The sequence below is a fragment of the Condylura cristata genome, unplaced genomic scaffold (genome assembly GCF_000260355.1).
Source record: "Condylura cristata isolate star-nosed mole 26May11 unplaced genomic scaffold, ConCri1.0 scaffold00061, whole genome shotgun sequence".
Taxonomy (NCBI): Eukaryota; Metazoa; Chordata; class Mammalia; order Eulipotyphla; family Talpidae; genus Condylura; species Condylura cristata.
This window is the reverse complement of record NW_004567162.1, coordinates 360,796-375,269: the sequence shown is the minus strand read 5'-3', so window position 1 is coordinate 375,269 and position 14,474 is coordinate 360,796. Positions and strand designations below refer to the sequence as shown.

General features: G+C 60.0%; 1 protein-coding gene across 3 annotated transcripts; it reads left to right on the top strand.

The window, feature by feature from the left end:
- The first annotated feature begins 9 nt into the window (after positions 1–9).
- On the top strand, positions 10–12,794 carry DDR1 (discoidin domain receptor tyrosine kinase 1). 3 transcript variants are annotated; one of them, XM_012734602.1, is made up of 19 exons: positions 10–234; positions 622–735; positions 2,828–2,957; positions 3,046–3,148; positions 3,322–3,550; positions 4,611–4,758; positions 4,984–5,092; positions 5,458–5,644; positions 5,747–5,993; positions 6,474–6,569; positions 6,671–6,822; positions 7,612–7,777; positions 8,586–8,696; positions 9,705–9,949; positions 10,094–10,221; positions 10,411–10,629; positions 11,018–11,252; positions 11,543–11,692; positions 11,807–12,792. In XM_012734602.1, exons 3-19 carry the CDS (start codon positions 2,870–2,872, stop codon positions 11,945–11,947), a joined length of 2,754 nt encoding a protein of 917 aa, XP_012590056.1. In that variant the 5' UTR covers positions 10–234; positions 622–735; positions 2,828–2,869; the 3' UTR covers positions 11,948–12,792. The 3 variants fall into 3 exon arrangements, with proteins under 3 accessions (XP_012590056.1, XP_004695412.1, XP_004695415.1); XM_004695355.2 differs by lacking the exon at positions 622–735 and having other exon boundaries at positions 11,807–12,794; XM_004695358.2 differs by lacking the exons at positions 622–735; positions 8,586–8,696 and having other exon boundaries at positions 11–234; positions 11,807–12,794.
- Positions 12,795–14,474: the final 1,680 nt, after the last annotated feature.

The window sequence follows — 14,474 nt, the reverse complement described above, 5'->3', positions numbered from 1 at the left end:
GGAGGGCGGAGGAGGAGGGGAGGCGGCGCCTGGGCCCGCGCCACCCCTGCCCTGGCTCCTCTCCCCGGAACAGGCCCCCGACAGCTGCTCTCGGGAGCCGCCTCCCGACACCCGAGCCCCGCCGGCGCCTCCCGCGCCCGACTCCTGGCTCCCTCCGCCCTCTGTGCGCCCAGCCGCCGCGGAGGCCCCGCTCCGGGATCGGACGCCCGGGTGTGCCGAGAAGCGTGATGAGAGGTAGGAGGGCGGCTCCGGGACCCCTGCGGTGCGGGGGACGCGGCGGCCGCGGGGCCGGGAGGGGACTCAGGGCCTGGCAGGGCGGCAGCGCGACCCGCGGCTGCATTTGGTTGTCCAGCTTCAATAAGTGCCCGGGCATGCCTGGCCAGTTTGCTGTCCGAAAAGCGGGAGTGGGGAAGGGGGTGGCGTTGGGTGCTCGAGAAGGGGTGCCCCAGCATTGAGGGAGGACCCCTTTATTCAGTATGGAGGAAATGAACCCCAGGGAGACAGGTGTTCATACGTGGTCCCATTGAATCATATCCCTGTATCATTCTCTCCCGGGAGACGCGGGCCTGCCCAGCCCTGGCCAGTCCCCAGGGCATATACTAACTGGTAGCCTCCACCCAGCCAGCTCCCACTTGGCCGGTCTGGCCACAGCCCAGCAGTGAGAGACTGACACCTCAACCTGCCCTCAGCCACGGATGCTCAGCTGATCTTGCCAGGAGATAATGTCACCTCCCAGTGAGCATGGTCCTCCTACCCCTCCCCCCCAGCCGGCACCCTACAGGTCCCTGTGGGCTGGACATTCCTTTCCAGCACCTCCGTTCAGCCAGTCTGGAGCTCAGACTCAGCTTGCCCAAGACACTTAGGTGTGGCCAGAACTGAGTGGTATGATGGAACAGGTGAAAGCCAACCATATGGGAAGATGCTTTCTTTCTGCCACACTAGCCACCAAGTTTCCTCCACTCCCCGACCCTTGGGCTCCCCACTCTGGCTTAGCCACCCTGTGTATTAGGGGGTGGTCCCCAGATCCCTTGGGACCTTACACCCAAGGCCTGGAGTATGTGTATCCCACCCACACTGTCCTCTGATTGGGGGGGCCTGTCATTCAAATTCACAGGTGTCTGGTTCTCCACTAAGTGATGGGGTCTGGCTGAAAATAACACTGAGGTGGAGTGATGTGTGTGAGCCCCTGTGTTTCCCCGGCCCGGGACTGGCTGGGCTGTGCGTGTGACTGTGTGCGTGTCTGACACCCAAGGTGTGTGTGCGCACGCCTGCACACCCTCATCGAGCCCCAGTGTTTATAGCTGACTGTAAGTTTGTGTTTCTGGCCACGTGTGTGTTGTGTTACACAGAGCTGTGTGGGTGTTGCCAGTTGGGAGCCAGGTTAAGGGCCTGCAGGCAGAGTGACTTGTAATTGGCTGTAATGGGGTGGGGTGGGGTGGGTGGAGTAGATCTTTTGGGCCTGTCCTTCTGTGTCCCAGCCAGTGAGAAAAGTGGGGTGATGGGGTGTTGGAGAAGGGATTGCCCCCACATGCCTGGTCTCTGAGCAGCTCCTCTCAGGCTGTCCTCCTAGCTCCTCTCCCAGCTCTCCGCTGGGCTTGGCACCTTGCCCTGAACTTCCCAGCCTGCTCTATTTACCTCTGGCTTTGTGTTTATGGCCAGTCTCCCCCTGCAGCCTAGCCTCTGCCTGTCTTTGTATCTCTGCCCGGGGCTCCTCTTGCTCAGTCTGGCTCCGATGACTCATCTGGGATAGGCATGAAGGTTACTCAGGGGAACAAGGGCCCCGCTGTTCAAGAGCGAGGTGGGGGTGGAGAGTGGCACCCAGGAATTCCAGGCTCCTTTGAGTGGCTCCTGCACCCCCAGGAGACCAGGTGTGATGCCTGCCAGTTCTAGCTCTCCTTTAACACCCAGGTGCTCCCCACAACTCCTTTGCCCTCAGCTGCTGCTTCAGAGCTGTGGGGGCTCAGCTGCCTCTTACATTCCTGTCCTAGAGCATTGTGGGAGCAGCTGGAAGAGGACAAAGGGATGGGGGAGTGTCCCCCACTCCTCTTACCTCCTGGGGTGACCTGGCTTCCCAGTCTCCAGACCTGCCCACATCTCAAGGCAACTCAGCCTTTTCATCAGCTCGGGGCTTCTAGCAGGAGGAAGGCAGCCACCCTTGAAAAGTGGCAAAGTGGTACCCTAGGTTTTAGGAAAGGAGGCCGAGAAGGGACGTCAGGGATGTGATTTTTGGACTCAGTGGCAGGGGTGGGTGGAGTGAGGGGATGAGGGTGGCACTAGGGCCTTCAGGAGTGTGGGGCTTGGAGGACTCGCTGTGGACTGGGAAGAGACAGGCTAGGCCAGCTTTCCTTGGGCTGGGGCTCGGGGCTCACTAGGTGGGGTGAGCTGCCTGGACCCCAGTGTGGAAGAGCAGAGTTCTCAGACTTTAATGGGCACAGGTAATCTGGGCATGGCATTCAAATGCAGATTCTGATTCAGCAGGTTGAGGGTGGGGCCTTAGATGCTGTTTCTGATAATCCCTGCGTGTTGCCAAGGCAGCTGGTGGGGGGGGGGCACGTGGGGCCTGGCCAGGCTGTAGAGGACAGGGGGGCCAGAAGGTGCCAGGCTCCCTCATTTCTAGAATTCGAGGCTCCTGGGTGTGTGTGTGGGCCGGTAGGTCCTGGGAACCATTGTAGAGACGCAGCTGATGTGCAAACAATGACTGCTGTTGTCATTTATGGCTGTGGTCCCCAGAGCAGCCCTCTCTGTGTCTATTGTTGTCGATTGTGGTGCAGTCTCCCTGAGTGACCCCCGCTGACTCCCCCTACTCGTTTGGTCTTGTCGCCTGCAGAGATGTTGTCCCCACCCCCTTAGGCCCCAGGGATCAGGAACTATGGGGCCAGGGACCCTCTCTTTCCTGCTGCTGCTGCTGCTCTTGGTGGCAACTGGAGATGCTGACATGAAGGGACATTTTGACCCTGGTGAGTAGACTGGCTCCTGGGTCCCTGAGGGCTGGGGCTGGGGAGACAGACCTGAGGACTTGACCCTCCGAATGCCTGTGTTACCCAGCCAAGTGCCGCTATGCCCTGGGCATGCAGGACCGGACCATCCCAGATGCAGACATCTCTGCTTCCAGCTCCTGGTCAGAATCTACGGCTGCTCGCCACAGCAGGTACTGGCCCCTGGGGCCACTGTCCCACCCTGGGGCCACTGTCTCACCTGCCCGAGCGGAGCCATGAGGCTTCTAGAGGGCCAGTGCCAATGAGACCCTAAAACCCTGGGGTGTCTGAGTATTGAGGAGGAGGCACCTAGGACCAGGTGGTCCCTGTGACCTTCCCCCTCCAGGCTGGAGAGCAGCGATGGGGATGGGGCCTGGTGCCCCAAAGGGCCGGTGTTTCCCAAGGAGGAGGAATACCTGCAGGTGGATTTGCGGCGGCTACACCTGGTGGCGCTGGTAGGCACCCAGGGGCGGCACGCCGGGGGCCTGGGCAAGGAGTTCTCCCCCAGCTACCGTCTGCGCTACTCCCGGGATGGCCACCGCTGGATGGACTGGAGGGACCGCTGGGGTCAGGAGGTGAGGCTGACGGGGCAGTGCCCCCGGGGGGGGGGCTCCCCTCTGTCCTGCAGCCGTGCATTGAATGTTGTCTGCTCGCAACCCTCTAGCCCTGGCCTCACCCCTGAGCTCCATCTAGTGTTGCAGACCTGGCCCCTTCCCCTAGATGCTCAGATCTCAGGCTGAACTGGAGGCCCACTCCCACCTCAAACCTGCTTAGGAAATGGTCCCATCATGTGCTCGGTCGCTCAGGCCGAAGCCCAGATGATCTCTGGTTCCTCGGTTCTCTCCCCTCCTTCTCCCAAACGTCAGCAAGTCCCTCCCTGACATGTCTCTCACCTCCACCTCTGCCGCCCAAAGCCAGGCCTGCTGCTTCTAGCTTAGAGGAGTGCAATGGTCTCTGAGCTGTTTGCCCAGCTTCTGCCCTCTCTCACCTGAGGTCCCGTCTCCAGTGGGAGGCCTCACACAGCATGCCTTGCCGCCTGCCAGACAGAAGCACCACGTGTCCCCACTGCTGGTCAGAAGCTGGGCTCCTGGGGGTGGAGACTCCTCACCCACATCTTCTGCCAGCCACACTGGCTGCGGGGGGGGGCCCCCCCACCACACAGTTACTAGCCACCTGGTGCCTGGCACGTCCCTCCCCCAGAGTCCACAGACTCTCTCCTCTGGATTCAGCTCTCCCCAGATGTCGCCTCAGAGAGTCTTTCTGACCCCACACCCACCTCTTGTTCTTCCAGCTGCTTCTCCTGCTGGACTGTCACCACCATGTGCCTGATGGGCACACAGTGGGCGCTCAGCCAGTTTTGCTGAGAGAACAGAGTGGGTGAGGGGAGGGAGACGGGGCGCAGAGTTGTAAGGGGCTGAGTGGCTCAGAGCCCGGATGGAGGACAGGATGGAGCTGGTGACGGGCTGACACTGGAGGTCAGGGACAGGCCATGAAGCTGAGATGTCAGAAGTCATTTTACAAACCCCGACTGTGCCCTGCAGCCCATGTGCTCTGCGCAGCTCTCCATGGGGGCCGCTGTGGGTGGCCAGGGACCTGCAGGCTCTCCTACCCATCCACCCATTTCCTGGCCTGCAGGTGATCTTAGGTAATGAGGACCCCGGGGGAGTGGTGCTGAAGGACCTCGGGCCCCCCATGGTGGCCCGGCTGGTTCGCTTCTACCCTCGGGCTGACCGGGTCATGAGCGTGTGCCTGCGGGTAGAGCTCTACGGCTGCCTCTGGAAGGGTGAGTGTCCGCCCCGGGATGTCCCCTGTGCTGGGGCAGGGCAGGGGGCCCGGGATTGGGGCATCCAGGTTCTCTCTGGCTCGCTGTAGAGTGGTCACTCCGAGTGAGGTGGGGCGGCCCACCGTGGCCTTCTCCATGCCGCGGACGCATGGCAGGTGCAAGAGAGGGTCTGACACAGGGGTCAAGGGGAGGCTTTATACCACTAACACTCTCCCCCCACTCCAGATGGACTCCTGTCCTACACAGCCCCCGTGGGGCAGACCATGTACCTCTCTGAGGCTGTGCACCTCAACGACTCCACCTACGACGGACACACCACGCACGCCACTGGCGGGTGAGAGCGGGGCGGGCGCTGCCCTGCAGGCCGGGAGTGGGTGGAGAGTAGTCTGGCCGGGGAGGTGGAAGAGCTGAACGGTGAGGGCCTTGGGACCAGGGTCGAAGGGAAGCAAGCCGCCCCTGCTTTGCGAAGACACCGACGTCTGTGGATTGATCACAGCCAACACACACAGCCCTGCTGAGTGGTGCCTCGGTAGGCCGTTTGTGCGGCCTGTCACTGCGGTGTGCCTGTGTGTCTCCGGCGGGGAGCAGAGCGGGGAGGAGAGCGCTGGGGTGGGAGGTGCGGCTTGGGGCGCAGAGCACCCCAAGTGTAGGCCACACTCTCCTTTTCCCGCCTGCTCTTCCTCGGCCCCTCCCTTCCAGGCTGCAGTACGGCGGTCTGGGCCAGCTGGCGGATGGTGTGGTGGGGCTGGATGACTTTAGGAAAAGCCAGGAGCTGCGGGTCTGGCCCGGCTATGACTATGTGGGCTGGAGCAACCACAGCTTCCCCAGCGGCTTTGTGGAAATGGAGTTTGAGTTTGACCGTCTGCGGGCCTTCCAGGCCATGCAGGTGGGTGCGGGCGCCCAGGGAGGGTTGGCGCACTGGGTGCTGGCTGGGGCGCTCTGGCCTTGACCTGTGTCTGCCTATCCCCACGCTTCTCTCCCCACCCAGGTCCACTGCAACAACATGCACACCCTGGGAGCCCGCCTGCCTGGCGGGGTGGAGTGCCGCTTCAGGCGGGGCCCTGCCTTGGCCTGGGAGGGGGAGCCCGTGCGCCATGCCCTGGGGGGCAGCCTGGGGGACCCCAGAGCCCGGACTGTGTCCGTGCCCCTGGGCAGCCGTGTGGGCCGCTTCCTGCAGTGCCGCTTCCTCTTTGCCGGGCCTTGGTTACTCTTCAGCGAAATCTCCTTCATCTCCGGTAAGGTCCTGGTCTGCGCCCGAGCCCACCCAATGGGGTTGCTAACCCGACAGTGCCCCACGCCCACTCCTGCACCAGGTCTCCCTGGGACCCAGAGACCTCCCAAACGGGGGTGCCCAAATAACCTGACCCGCTGCCTCCCTCCCCGGTTTCTGTCTTCTCCTTTGTATTCCTCCTGCACGGCTGGTGTGGAGCCAGTGCGACAGTGCTGGCCGCGAAACTGCCTTTTCTCTCAGCCTGCTGAGACCCAGGCTTGCCACCCTGGGCTCCCACACCCACCACAGCCAGGGGCCCCTGGGCTCTGTTCCCACCCCTCATTGGGGGGAGGGGAAATATGTTGGCTGTCGGCTCCGACCCTGCTCCTCCCCTACAAGGGCCTTCCTGAGGCCTCATGCAGGTCACCTCCCCGTGGTCTCCCCGACCTTCCTGTGGTCTCCCCATCCCGAGCTGATGCCTGCTTCCTCCCCTCCCTTCTTGCAGATGTTGTGAATGACTCCTCTCCAGCCCTGGGGGGCACCTTCCCACCAGCCCCCTGGTGGCCACCTGGCCCGCAGCCCACCAACTTGAGCAGCTTTGGTGAGCAGTTCAGGGCCTTGTTTCTGGGTCCTCTGTTCCTTCCTGGGCCCCCTGGGCTTGGGTGGGAAGCCGCTGCGATGCTGACTGCCTGTCTTCGCCAGAGCTGGAGCCCAGGGGTCAGCAGCCCGTGGCCAAGGCCGAGGGCAGCCCGACCGCCATCCTCATCGGCTGCCTGGTGGCCATCATCCTGCTGTTGCTGCTCATCATCGCCCTCATGCTCTGGCGGCTGCACTGGCGCCGGCTCCTCAGCAAGGTTGGGCAGGGGCGCGGGTCAGCCCCGGGGTGGGGACGCCGGGATGTGGGTGCGGAGGGTAAGACCCAGCTGAGGTCATCACGTGTCTGAACTCCTGAATTAGGATGCCGCTGGGATCACGAGCACCAGCTAACTTAGGGAAGTGGCCTCTGGCAAAGGTGGGGCCCAGTGGGTAGTAATGGCCTGGCTAGTCACTGCAGAGTGGGCTGCCTGGCCCTGCAGCAGGGACCCAGCAGCTCGGGGAGCCCAGGAGAATGAGTCTGTGGAGAGCGCCCCTGCAGAGGGGTAGCCCACTCCAGCTCAGGGATGCAGCTAATCAGAGCCCACCCCCCCAATCCTCCCCACCCCCCCATGAGGGGCGGGAGGACCGTCACCCTGACCTCGCTTTCCGCCCGCCTCCACATGCCTGCTGGGGGCTCCTTCCTGACCAATTCGAACCCAGCCTGCTGCGGTGGTCCACCTGGGCAAACTTGAGGGCAGAAGCTGGAAGGAGAGAGAGGGTGGAGCCCGAGCGGCCTCCGGGACAGTCCAGCACACCCCACCCAAGCCCAGTCTGGGTGAGAGGGGTCGTGATGCAGTTAGCTCCTTAATTATCTGGTCAGATTTGGGTTGGAATTCCATCAAGGAGCCCATGCTTCTAGCCTGCTCCTTTGCCTGTGAAGTGGAGGCAGTAGTGGGCACGGGGCAGACCTGTCGTGAGGGCCGCGGGGCATGGCGGGGCTCCTACCTGGAGCTGTGAGTGAGAGCTGAGCAGCGGCTGAGTTTGCCTTTGCCGTTGTCTTTGGCCAGGCCGAGCGGCGCGTATTAGAAGAGGAGCTGACGGTCCATCTCTCCGTCCCCGGGGACACCATCCTCATCAACAACCGGCCGGGGCCTCGGGAGCCACCCCCTTACCAGGAGCCCCGACCCCGTGGCAACCCTTCCCACCCTGCACCCCGTGTGCCCAACGGCTCCGGTGAGGCCCGGCTTGCATCTCCACCTCCGCCCCTTTTCTCCCTGCGGCCCTCTCCTTCTCTTCCTCGCCTTTCTCGCTCGGTCTTCTCCAGTTTCAGCTCATTTCTTTTTCCAGTGTCATCAGTCACCCTCTGTCTTGTAGAAGCTGCTCAAGGACTTCTCACCCACTGCCCGTCATCCTGTGCTCCTCTGTCTCTGTCCCGGGTGCAGCTCTCTTGTCTTTGCTGTGCCCCATGTTGTGCTTTCTGGGCCCCTCATTTCTCCTGCGCTCGACACGGTCCTTCCTTCTGTCCAGCGCTCTGGCTGTAGCCACCATGCATTGCTTCATCCGCTCATTGATAACCTGGCCACACATCACCATCCGGCCAGGTCCACCCATCTGTCACCCATCCATCTGTAATGTCTCTGTCTACTCATACATCCATTCATCGTCCATCCACCGGTCTGTCCGTCTGCCCATCCATTTGCTATCCAGCCATACATTCATTCATTTACCCACATATATTCATACGTCCGTTTGTCCATCTGTCTATCATCTACTTATTCATTTTTTCAATCATTCTCCCTCCATCAACTTACATCCAAATATCCAACCCTCTGTCTCTTCGTCCCTTCATTCATCCAGTCGTTCATCTTCCACTTAGCATATACCCACCATCACCCATCCAGCCAACAGCAAGCTCCAGATCCGGCTTTGTCCTGTCTCTGTCTTTGTTTTCATCTGCCTTAGTCTCCCCTGTTCTGGGTCTCTGTCTGTCTAGCCCGAGTCTCATCCCTCCCCTGTGTCTCCCCCCTCCTTCTCCCGACAGCGTTGCTGCTCTCCAATCCGGCCTACCGCCTCCTTCTGGCCACTTACGCCCGCCCCCCTCGAGGCCCGGGCCCCCCCACACCCGCCTGGGCCAAACCCACCAACACCCAGGGTAAGCCCCTCTGCCTTGGGCTCTGCCAGGCTCCCCGTACCTCTACTGGGGCAGGGAACTTTCTCACGCCTCGCACTCCTCTGGCCCATGGTGGCTCTCGCCCACCGTGGCCTCTGGCGCTCCCAGAGATCCCAAGGAGGAAGCTCTTCGCCTTAGCTCTCCTTTGCTGCCCGCTCCTTTTCCAGGCTGCCCGGGCTGCTGCCCCAGGCTCTCTGGCCTCCGCTGTGTCCCTCCTCCTCTTCCCTCCATCTCGGGCTCTCCAGAGCAGAGGTGGCGCCCCGGTGCCTTTGCTCCCCCTCTCTAGAGCTGCAGGAGGAGGGCCTTTCTCCCTGGGTGTTCGCCCTCCCCCATCCTGGAGGTGAAGAAGCACCCTCCTCTGTCTGCCCCCTCCTCAGTGTCTGGCCTTCCTGGTGTTGCACTTTCCCTGGGGCTCTGCCTCCTTCCTCTCCTCTGTGTGTCGCCTCCGTGTGGTGGGGGCTGTGAGGACCTATCCCTTCTTCCCCTCTCTGTGTGCCGTCTGCTTGTCTTTGAGCTTGGTGTGTTGGGTTAGGGAGGGCTTGGGTAGCCGTGGTGGGGAGCCGTCAAGTCTGGACGTGGTGCAGAAAAGCTAAATGAACTGGGGAGGCTGGTGAGTGGGACAAGGATTTGGAGAGGAGGGTGACCATGGCTGGGACAGTTCCTCCGATGGTGGCCAGAGGAATTCCTCTTCCAGCCAAGACACCATATGGTCACCTGGGCTGTGCTGGGACCCCGAGAGCATAGATTTTTATGACAGTCTCTGCTCAAACATGTTTTGTTGCCTTGGAAACTCTGGAACAGCTAACTCTCATCCCATGCCAGAGTCTTCTCTGGTTTGAGGATGGGTGGGCTCCTAGGAAGATGGATGTAGACCCCCCTCTCTCACCAACTGTGAAAAGCTGGGAGGGGGCTTCTGGGAGGAGTACGGAGAACGGGGCTCTCAGCGGCTGTCCCTGAGGCCTTGTCTGTCTTCTTTCCCCCACCCTCCAGCCTGCAATGGGGACTACATGGAGCCTGAGAAGCCGGGTGCCCCGCTTCTGCCCCCACCTCCCCAGAACAGCGTCCCCCATTATGCCGAGGCTGACATTGTCACCCTGCAGGGCGTCACTGGGGGCAACACCTATGCTGTGCCCGCGTTGCCCCCAGGGGCGGCCGGGGATGGCCCCCCCAGAGTGGATTTCCCTCGGTCGCGGCTCCGTTTCAAGGAGAAGCTTGGCGAGGGCCAGTTTGGGGAGGTAAGGAGGAGCCCCGCCCTCCCCGCTTATCTGTGTGTCTGACTCCAGGGTTCTTATGCCCATACATTCCTGTGCCCAGACCCTGCCACCTGTGACTGTGTCATCGCAAAGACCCAAGTGGGTCAGCCTGTGACCTCTCCCCAGGTGCACCTGTGTGAGGTGGAGAACCCTCAAGACCTCGTCAGCCATGATTTCCCCCTTATGGTGCGCAAGGGACACCCCTTGCTGGTGGCTGTCAAGATCCTCCGGCCAGATGCCACCAAGAATGCCAGGTTAGCACCAGGATGGCACCAGGAGAAGGGAGGGGGAGGGTATGAGGAGTAGGGAGTGATCTAGACAGAATTGAGGAGGGGAGTGTGGGGGAGGGTTTGACTTCAGGCTGTGGTCCCTAGTGAGTCAGGTGTGCTCGGGCCAGGGGCTGGTCAGCCCCCCACCCCCATCCACGACCCCTTGTCCTCCAGGAATGATTTCCTGAAGGAGGTGAAGATCATGTCGAGGCTAAAGGACCCTAACATCATCCGGCTTCTGGGCGTGTGTGTGCAGGATGACCCCCTCTGCATGATCACCGACTACATGGAGAATGGGGACCTCAACCAGTTCCTCAGTGCCCACCAGCTTGAGGACAAGATGGCCGAAGGGGACCCCGGGGACGGGGAGGCTGCCCAGGGGCCCGTCATCAGGTACCGGCTCACTCGATGGCCTGGCCTGAAGAGCTCCCCAGGGGCCTCCTCTCCCCTCACTCCAGTCTCGAGGGCAAGAGGGGAGCGTGGGGCCAGAGAGGTTCCAGAAGGGGCCCGGGGTGAGGAATCATGCACTTAGGAATTGGAGGGGCAGAAGAGCTGGGGGTTACGTGAAGTAGGTGAGCGTCTGAGCCCTGTTACCCCCTCACCCACCGCCCCCTCTTATTCCTGGGGAGGATAATAAGAGCGAGACCTCTCTGGGGTGGGACCAGCCAATGAAAAGCTGGCTGGGAGCTTCCTGGCAGCCTCCACCTGGCATTCCTTCTCACACGTGGGGACACGAGTCTGGGGTGGCCCGGTGACCCCCCTCGGTGGGCTCTCTACCCAGCTACCCGATGCTGGTGCACGTGGCAGCCCAGATAGCCTCGGGCATGCGCTACCTGGCCACGCTCAACTTCGTGCACCGGGACCTGGCCACGAGGAACTGCCTGGTTGGGGAAAATTTCACCATCAAAATCGCCGACTTCGGCATGAGCCGGAACCTCTACGCCGGGGACTATTATCGCGTCCAGGGCCGTGCGGTGCTGCCCATCCGGTGGATGGCCTGGGAGTGCATCCTGATGGTGAGGGGCAGGCGGAGAGGCACTGGCTGCCCTGACCGCTCTGGTCTCTGCGGCTCAGTGGCCTCACTCTGGGCTGCATTTCCTTTTCTGTGAATAAGGGGCTGGTGTAGTGCTGCTAAGATTTCCTCTGGCCCTCAGAACTGGAGAAGGTGGGAGGCAAGTGGGAGGGGAAGGGCCCAGCGCCAAGACTGGAGCACCCAGGGTCGGGAGGGAGCCACGTGGGGGTGCTGGGTGGACATCGGGCTCCCCACAGGTTGCCAACGCCCTCCTCTGCCTTATCCATGCACCAGGGGAAGTTTACCACCGCCAGTGATGTGTGGGCCTTTGGGGTCACCCTCTGGGAGGTGCTGATGCTCTGTCGGACCCAGCCCTTTGGGCAGCTCACTGACGAGCAAGTCATCGAGAACGCTGGGGAGTTCTTCCGGGACCAGGGCCGGCAGGTCAGAGCACAGGGGAGGGAGAGGGGCCCCAGAGGCCAGGAGGGGCTGAGCCTGTCACCTCGGGAACTAAAGAACATCTGCTCCCTGCCTTCTGTCCACACGGCTGCGATGCAGGTGTATCTGTCCCGGCCCGCTGCCTGCCCGCTGGGCTTGTACGAGCTGATGCTTCGGTGCTGGAGCCGGGAGCCTGAGCAGCGGCCGCCCTTCTCCCAGCTGCACCGCTTCCTGGCAGAAGATGCGCTCAACACAGTATGAACCACGCAGCAGCCACTCCCTCGGAGGACTCAGGGGAGCCGACAGCACTGAGCCAGAGGAGCTCAGGCACCGTGCCATTCCTCGTGCCATTCCTCCCTATGACAGCCCTTCACCTCTGGGGGGCAGTGACACCACAGGTGGGCTGGGCCTGCCAGGGAGCTGCCGCCTCCCTTTCCCCTGGACAAGCTCTCGTGCCGCTCCTGGCTCTTCTAGAAGCCCCTGCTGCCCACCCAGCTGGCCCTGTGGATGGGCTCCTCTGTGATGCCTTCTGGCCACCCCTTGGGGGAGGCAAGGGCAAGTATAAGGCAGACACTGGACATGGCCCACTGGAGCACCTGGGCCGCCCTGGACAACACTGGTTCCTGGAGAGATGGCTGTGCCTGTCCCCTCCCCCTCAGCCTCTCTCTCCATCACACACTGGACCCCACTGGCTGAGAATTTGGGGAGTTAGGAGGACAAGAAAGGGAGAAAATGCGCCCTTGGCCGAACTCCTGGAATTGTCCTCAGCGTTGGTTCTTCCCTCCTCTGAAACACTGGACCTCAGGGGCCTGGCCTCCAAGCCCCGGTCAGCCCTCCTGCCCACCTGCTGCGCTGTAGCTAGAACTTCTCTAGGCCTGTATGTTTCTGCGGAATAAATGTTGGGATCGGGGGAAGAGGGGGCAAAGGTCTGTGGCCCTGGGGTTGGACATCTCTGTTGTAGCTACCACCTTGTTTTTTCTATAATCACTTGGGGTTTGTACATTTTTTGGGGGGAGAGACACAGATTTTTACACTAATATATGGATCTAGCTCAATGCAATTTTAATCCCCTGCACTAGGCAGGTAATAAAAGGTTCAGTTTTCCACAGCTGTGAGTGGGTTTCTTGGGGTTTTGGTAAGATCTTCCCCCCTTCTCCTTTCATCCTTACCCCCTGTACCCTCTCTTTCCTATTCTATTTCCTTTCATGTATTTTTCTCATCATACTGTTGTTTTTCCATAAGCCCTGGTTTGACCCGTACCCCTCTTTGGTAGTCTGAAGATACTGATTCCTCTTCAGGATTGTTTTAAAACCCACAGAAGTAGGACTACAGAAGAAATCAATCGAAAAGAGTTTATCAAAATACATATTTTTAATTACAACATGGCAGCATATGCTTTTAAATAACAAGACTAACACAGATATAATAACTGCTAACATTTCCAAATAGTAAGTATAAGTGATCTCCTGAGGTTTCTACACTGTCATGGGATAGAAAATAGCTGAGATGGGCCTCCCTGGTGGTGCAGGGGTTAAGTCTGAGCATGATGAAGCTTTTGCCACTGCAGCATTAGTTTGATTTCCGGCTAGGGAGGTGACCCACATGGCGCAGCAGACCTCTCCTGTCTTGCCCGCTGCTCCCCTCAGCAGTGTACTTCGTCAATCTGCCTGTTCTGCTCCCCGCTCTGTCTCTTGCTGGATCCTCTCACCATCCCTGCACCTCTTGCCTGTACCCCAGTTGTACATGCATAAATAAATAAATCTTAAGAAAAAAAGAAAATAGCTGAGGTGTCTTCTGGTGACATCACAGATACTGCTAATACAATGGGGGGTTCATATTTATGATAAATGTCAGAGGTTAATAAAAATACAAGTGTATATCCTTTTGTCTTGCTCACATTCTAGGACCCCCTTGAGAGTCCAGGTGTCTCAGGTGGAAAATTCTGAATTAGGATGATCAAATGTGCAAATGACCTCAAAGATGCGAGCTGTTTGGCCAAGAGCCAGAACCAAGAGCCTAATTATCTCGGAATCCTAGAAGAATGAGCCACAACCACCAAGAGAACATTTAATAAAGAATGCAAACTTGGTTAGAAAGAAAAATCAGTTGCAATTATTGGTAAAGATAGACTCATCTTATTGGCAGCTCATGTGAAACAGAGACCCTGGGGTCCTGGTTGATGATATTCACAAAACGAGCCAAGTGGATAATGAAGAGAACAATAAAGATGATTTAATCTTCGGGTGAATTCATAGGCCCCTGGGATACAGGTCACAGATGTAAGAGCTGACACACAGGTCAGCCCACTGTGACCCGCTTTAAGACAGGCACAGACAGGGCGGCCGTGAGTGGTGAGTGAGCAGGGGTGAAGCTCTGAATGCTTAAGCACTAGACCTCTGGAACCGCCTAGGGCTCACCTGAACTCCAATCTCAGCGAGTTCAAACCTGCTCCTTGGTGGCTTCCTGACTCAGCAAATGGCAGCAGCCTCCACTTGGCAGCCACCAGACCCGGAGAATCAGCCGTGCTGCCTCCCCAGACTCTCAGCTCCCAGGCCCAATTCTTCATGAGCTCTGTTGATTTGGCACCCCAGATTCCCCTTAAATCTCACTCCGCTGCTTTCTGCCACCATCCTGCACAAGCTTGCTTCCTCCGTGGTGTCTGCACTACTGCAGGGGCCTCTCAGGGTCTGTACCTCTGGCTGGTTTTAGCCCTTCGACCAGAGTGATCTTTAAAACACCTAGCTCTGAGCCCCTAACCGCCCCCACCCCCTCCAGCTCACCTCAAACA

What these genes read in the sequence shown, in the direction of transcription:
- DDR1 (XM_004695355.2), top strand. Translation starts at nt 2,870, where the DNA reads ATGGGGCCAGGGACCCTCTCTTTCCTGCTGCTGCTGCTGCTCTTGGTG. An exon ending in GGCGCCGGCTCCTCAGCAAG is followed by an intron (nt 6,823 to 7,611) that starts GTTGGGCAGGGG and finishes GTCTTTGGCCAG; the next exon opens with GCCGAGCGGCGCGTATTAGA. An exon ending in CCGTGTGCCCAACGGCTCCG is followed by an intron (nt 7,778 to 8,585) that starts GTGAGGCCCGGC and finishes TTCTCCCGACAG; the next exon opens with CGTTGCTGCTCTCCAATCCG.